The sequence below is a fragment of the Pygoscelis adeliae genome, unplaced genomic scaffold (assembly GCF_000699105.1).
Source record: "Pygoscelis adeliae isolate BGI_AS28 unplaced genomic scaffold, ASM69910v1 Scaffold159, whole genome shotgun sequence".
Classification (NCBI taxonomy): domain Eukaryota; kingdom Metazoa; phylum Chordata; class Aves; order Sphenisciformes; family Spheniscidae; genus Pygoscelis; species Pygoscelis adeliae.
The window spans coordinates 61,717-68,203 of NW_008825562.1; the positions used below are offsets into that span (position 1 = coordinate 61,717).

The 6,487-nt window shown below is 52.5% G+C and overlaps 1 protein-coding gene across 1 annotated transcript in view; it reads left to right on the top strand.

Moving 5' to 3' along the window:
* Window positions 1-2: 2 nt before the first annotated feature.
* The window catches only part of PCDH19 (protocadherin 19), a gene marked incomplete at its 5' end in the record, with an annotated part of 60,045 nt that continues 53,560 nt past the window's right edge, over window positions 3-6,487 (top strand). Inside the window, 2 exons of the mRNA XM_009332393.1 lie at window positions 3-1,993; window positions 4,933-5,260. Coding sequence (XP_009330668.1) covers window positions 3-1,993; window positions 4,933-5,260 — 2,319 coding nt within the window. The remainder of the gene's footprint in view (window positions 1,994-4,932; window positions 5,261-6,487) is intronic.

Here is a 6,487-nt window from a genome sequence, read left to right on the forward strand (position 1 = left end):
TGCTGGACCCCCGGCAGCCCGCCGCCTTCCGGGTGGTCTCCAACTCGGCCCCCCACCTGGTGGACATCAGCCCCGGGTCGGGGCTGCTGGTGACCAAGCAGAAGATCGACCGGGACCTGCTGTGCCGACAGAGCCCCAAGTGCGTCATCTCGCTGGAGGTGATGTCCAGCTCCATGGAGATCTGCGTGATCAAGCTGGAGATCAAGGACCTCAACGACAATGCGCCCAGCTTCCCCACTGACCAGATCGAGCTGGAAATCTCAGAGACGGCCAGCCTCTGCACCCGGGTGCCGCTGGAGAGAGCCTACGACCCGGACTCGGGCAGCTTTGGTGTGCAGAGCTATGAGATCACCCCCAACGACCTCTTCGGGCTGGAGACCAAGACACGGGGCGATGGGTCCCGCTTTGCTGAGCTGGTGGTAGAGAAGAGCCTAGACCGGGAGACGCAGTCCCACTACAGCTACGTGATCACAGCACTGGATGGTGGTGACCCGCCCAACTTCGGCACAGTGGAGCTCAGCATCCGCGTCATCGACTCCAATGACAACAACCCGCTCTTCGAGGAGCCGGCCTACACCGTCAGTGTGCCTGAAAACGCCCCACCAGGTACGCCGGTCATCCGCCTCAACGCCTCCGACCCGGATGAGGGCACCAATGGCCAGGTCCTCTACTCTTTCCACAGCTACGTCTCTGAGCGGGCCCGGGAGCTCTTCCAAATCGACCCCCAGAGCGGCCTCATCACGGTGAGCGGTGCCATTGACTACGAGGAGGGTCATGTGTACGAGCTAGACGTGCAGGCCAAGGACTTGGGGCCTAACTCCATCCCTGCCCATTGCAAAGTGACCATCAGCGTCCAGGATGCCAATGACAACCCGCCCCTCATCAACCTGCTCTCCGTCAACAGCGAGCTGGTGGAGGTGAGTGAGAACGCCCCACCAGGGTACGTCATCGCCCTGGTGCGGGTCTCAGATCGCGACTCCGGGGCCAACGGGCGGGTGCAGTGCAAGCTCCTGGGCAATGTGCCTTTTCGGCTCCAGGAGTATGAGAGCTTCTCTACCATCCTGGTGGATGGGCGGCTGGACCGGGAGCAGAGAGACCAGTACAACCTCACCATCCAGGCCAAGGACAATGGCGTCCCCTCCCTGCAGGCCACCAAGTCCTTCACCGTCAAGATCACTGATGAGAATGACAACCATCCCCACTTCTCCAAGCCCTATTACCAGGTCATCGTGCAGGAGAACAACACCCCGGGGGCCTACCTCCTCTCAGTCTCCGCCAGGGACCCTGACCTGGGCCTCAATGGCAGTGTCTCCTACCAGATCGTGCCCTCCCAAGTCAGGGACATGCCTGTCTTCACCTATGTCTCCATCAACCCCAACTCTGGAGATATCTATGCTTTGAGGTCCTTCAATCATGAACAGACGAAGGCCTTTGAGTTCAAGGTCTTGGCAAAAGACGGGGGTAATCCCTCTCTGCAGAGCAATGCCACTGTCAGGGTGATTGTCCTGGACGTCAATGACAACACCCCCGTGATCACGGCCCCGCCGCTGGTCAATGGGACCGCGGAGGTGTACATCCCCAGGAACGCGGGGGTCGGCTACTTGGTGACGGTGGTCAAGGCAGACGACTATGACGAGGGTGAAAATGGCAGACTTTCCTATGAAATGGTGGAAGGAGACAGAGGATTTTTTGAGATAGACCAGGTCAATGGAGAGATAAGGACCACCAGAGCCTTTGGGGAGAACGCAAAGACAGCCTATGAGCTGATCGTGGTGGCTCACGACCATGGAAAAACATCTCTCTCAGCTTCCGCCTTGATTTTGATATACCTGTCTCCAGCCCTGGATGCCCAGGAGTCCATAGGATCTGTTAACCTCTCCTTGATTTTCATTATTGCCCTGGGGTCTATCGCAGCCATTCTTTTTGTCACCATGATCTTTGTGGCAGTCAAGTGCAAAAGGGATAACAAGGAAATCAGGACCTATAACTGCAGGTAAAGACATCTTTGTTTCCGTGCACCTGCCGGGTCTGCTTTGATTTTTGCCATCGGGGTTACTTTTCCATTTGCTGCTGTATACATGGGGCGGGGGGTGGTGTTAAATTTGCTTTAGGAACCAAAGTGAGGTTTGTGTCCCTCTAAGGAAATTTCCTGCGAAGCTTTAAAAAATTGTTCTCTGGGAGGAGACCAGAAATCTGTGCCGAGTAACAAATCGACTTAATTGTGCGGCTTGACAATCTGTTGCAGCATCCCTGATTTTAGGCGCTCCGTCGCAGGAAGGAGGGAGAACAGTTTTATAGCAGCATGGCTGGCTCCCGTGGGCAGCCCCCCGTCCCCGGCGCAGCTCCTCGGGCTCGCGAGGGGGGAAAGCCCCCCAAGCCCGCCGCAGCATCCCCGCAGCAGACGTGGCGACAACCGGATAAAACAGTGGTGAAAATCACCCGGTTCCCCCCGATGCGCCGCTCCAGCACCCGGCACGGCCGGTTGGGCTGGCAGCGATGGGGTGGGTGAGGATTTTTGCAGAGCTGCGTTATTTTGCCCTGGCTGAATGCGTGCTCCCGGGTCCGAAATGCTGGAGGGGAGGTCAGCCCTGCGCCCGGAGCCGCTGAAAGGCTGATAGGGGAGATCCAGTCCCCTGAATATGTAACAGCCCGGCGATTATTGTCTCTCTTTTACTATTCTCTGTGTTACACAAGTTAGGAGACAAATGCTAACCACACATGAATATCAATCAGATGCCATAAAAGAGCAGCTGCAATGCCTCATAAATGGTTTAATCCTGTTACCAGTGAAATAGCCATGACTTCTCCATTCCTTCGGCACCGAGTCGTTTCAGAGGGGAGGGATGGAAATTAATTTTGCTCTACCTTGGAAACGCATGCTGGCCCCCGGCAATTCTGCAGCGCAGGGGCATGTGCGGTCTTTAAAGTTTTATTTACGCAGAAATAATGCCGGAGAGTTCGGTTTTTACACCTCGTTTTCACAGTGTAAAGTGCGTTTATAAGCCTTTTTGCTCGATGGAGGAAAAATCATCTGCAAATAAAGGTCAGTCTGTGCTGTATTATGGGATGTCTAGCTTCAAGTGAAAGCTCGTATACCAGATTTCTTGCCGGCTCGGCCCATTAAACGAGGATAGGACCTGAATGGATAAAAATCACGTCGGGGTGGTGCCCCTAACAGCTTCACACATATGTATAAGCTCTGGGTTTACTGTGACGGCTTAGGGATTAATGAAGTGCAGTTTAATTAAATAATTGGTCAATAGAGAAAGGACAGCAAAATGAATGCCTGCAGGAAATAATTGGGCTCTCGCATTGCCAAACTTAAACGTTTAGGTAAACAAAACAATTAAAGCTTCATCAAGCATTGTTAGACGAGTCAGCAGCATATAGATTGTTGGCACAACAGAAATCCCTGCCTTCCCCCAGTTTATTTGCACGCTCAGGGGATGCACGGGCTGTTATCAGTGTGCATCTGAGCAGGAGAAGTCAGCTGCAGAGGTAGAGAAGCACCAGGTAGGCTCAGCAGCGGCTGTGACCATGGGGCACCCCCTCCCCGCCCTGGGTACGTGCCTTTAGGCTTTGCCAGTGCCTTATTTTAGAGGTTCTTCACAACAGCTGCTGGAGAGTCTTCATAGAATGTGTTAATTTATGAGACACATAAGGTTATATGAGAGCTGTTTGACTTGGTGGCATTTTCATGCTCAGGCAATTAGCTTTCTGGAACAAGAATATTTGTCCAATATTTGCCTTTCTAGATAAACTGTATTATTTATTCATCCCATTATTTCTGTTGCAGCTATTGGATTTTTTTCCATTTTTTTTTTAATGCTGTTATCATAACAAGAAGAGGAGCAAAGTCCCGACTTTCAAATGTGTATTTCTGACTGTGGGTAGCATTTGATGTGCTTCCCTGGGAAACACCGAGCTGCCCAGCGCTGTGCACGCACAGATTCATCTGTGGGGCATTGGCTGGGGCTGTGTTGCTCCCTATGGAAAGAGGAACCACAGTCACTCTGAGCCGAGCACACCCAGTTAATGCAAGGTGCAGTCATATTTGTCGTTATTTGCTCGGGTGGTGTTTTACGATAACTTTTTTCCTCCGGTGTTTTGCAGAAGGCATTCAAGGCACTTCATCAGTTGATTCTTTTGGCAGGTGGGAAGCAAAGAGGGAGAGAAAGGCAGAGAAAAACAAGCTTGCAGTAAAAAAAAAAAAAAAAGGTCAAAAAGGATCATTTCTCTTTGCAAAACACAGTTGTTCTCCGATTTCTAGAAGACGAAAGCATTTCCAGGCAGAAGGGGGTGTGCATGTCGGGGGGCAAGGGAGGAATAGGATGCAGTTGGAGAAAAGATTTCGAGTTATCAGGTATTATCAGGAGATAGTCAAAGTATCAGCAGTTTGGATAAAGCATTAATAAACAAACAGCCTTTGGAGTGTGAGAGAATAGAGCTTGCCAGCTAGGGCTGCTTCTGGGTCTGCCTTATTTACAGCTATGGAAAATGAACTGGGAAAAAAATCCGCTATTCATTTTGAATTTTCATTACGGGGACCAAATTAAATCACTCTTAAAATCCTTATTATGCATGGAAATGAATGCAGGTACCCTTTTCAGTTCATGGATTTTAACATCTCAATTTTTCTCTTCTGCAGGCTGGACTTTACTCCTAGTAACTAAATATCAGCAATTATAAACACTAGAGAAAAACAGAGGCATTCTCCCTTCCCATTTTTTTTCATATTTGACCTGAAAGCATTATACATATGAAAATAAGCTAAAGACCGTGTTGTGCCACCAGACCTAAAACATGACGTAATGTGCATGACTAAGAAGCCTACACGGAGATGGGGGCCAAGCCCTCCGGGTTTCTGCACGTGTGTTTAGCGGGTCAGGGCTCGGGATGCTCTCAGCTAGTCATTTTCCTTCTGTCCCCCAGAATCGCAGAATACTCCTACGGGCATCAAAAGAAATCAAGCAAGAAGAAGAAAATCAGCAAGAATGATATCCGCCTGGTACCACGGGATGTGGAAGAGACGGATAAAATGAACGTTGTGAGCTGCTCCTCTCTCACTTCGTCCCTCAACTACTTCGACTACCACCAGCAGACCCTGCCACTGGGCTGCCGCCGCTCCGAAAGCACCTTCCTCAACGTGGAGAGCCAGAACAACAGGAACGCCGGCTCCAACCACATTTACCATCACACCTTCACGGGGCAGAGCCCCCAGCAGCCCGACCTCATCATCAACGGGATGCCGCTGCCAGAGGTGAGTGCGGGCCGGCAGCCTGCGCCCCTGGGGCATCGGTAACAGGTTTGCACATGGACCGCGGCGCGGGGGTCTGTTGGTGTAAGCGCTGCCGAAATGAGTGTCGATCAAACAGGCAGTGGTGGTTTCCGTGTGTCCGACACCCCGGGGCGAGGGAGCGATGGAGGACGGGCAGGGGGGAGCCGCGGGCACCCAGCTTGTGGGTTCTGGGGCAGCCCCGACATGTGGTCGTGGGTGGGTGTTTCACCCCCAAACACTGCAGAGACCCCCAGAAGTGCCCAGGCAGTGATGGCCGGCCAGGCCAGGCTGCCTCCGTGTTGCTGCGAGACTGGAGGTGGCTGCTTTGCAAGTGGATTTTGAGTGTGGTGATGCTCAGGGGAAGAGACACTCGTTGCCTTCACAGGAGTTTTTTAAAAGGTTGTTGAAAGTGGTGTTGGTGGCTGTTGCTCTGGAAGCAGCGGGTTTTGCTGGAGATGCAAACAGTGCGGGATGCCGGGGTGTGACCGCTTGCACGCCTGGCCCGGTGCTGTCCCCTCACTGTGCAGGACGGGCGCACGCTGGCCAGCATGGGAGGGATGTGTGGTACCTGCCGAAGGCAGGGAAGGGGGCCGCTCCGATCCGCGCCATCCTCATCAGGTTCTAATTCATCGGCTTTCCTGTACATCACAGGCATCATTTAATGTTGCTTGTTTGTCTCTCTTTGAATTATTGTTTGGTATTAAGCAAAACAATCAAAGGTTTGTCATGTTTCCTGCTTTGAACAGAATAACAAAGCTGAAAAAGCAGCTAAAATATTTATGGCTTGCTCTGTTTTGCGTTCAGTGTGCTGGTGTAAATGCAAAATGATGCTGCTGAAGACAGTGGAGCTGCTTCAGATTTATACTTGCACTACAGAGAGCAGAGCCTGGCCCTCTGCGAGAATCTGCAGGGCTGCTGGAGAGGGCTGGTGCCAGCGGGCCCGATCCTGCAGCATTTGTACTGGCAAAACGCTCGTTGAACCCTGGTGTTTAACCTCCGCTAAAGCTGCAGAACCAGCTCCCGAGAGGTCATGTACCGGTGTCGGCCCAGTTTTGGGCTGCTCCCAGCCCAAATGCCGGTCACTCAAAGCAGAGGTGCAGCTTTTAGTGACCAGACGGTCGGGAGGGGGTTGTCGGGGTCTCTGTGACAGATCACGGGCACTTAAGCTGCCTTCCGCCCAGCCTGCGGTTCGAGCTTCTCCTGCCCTCC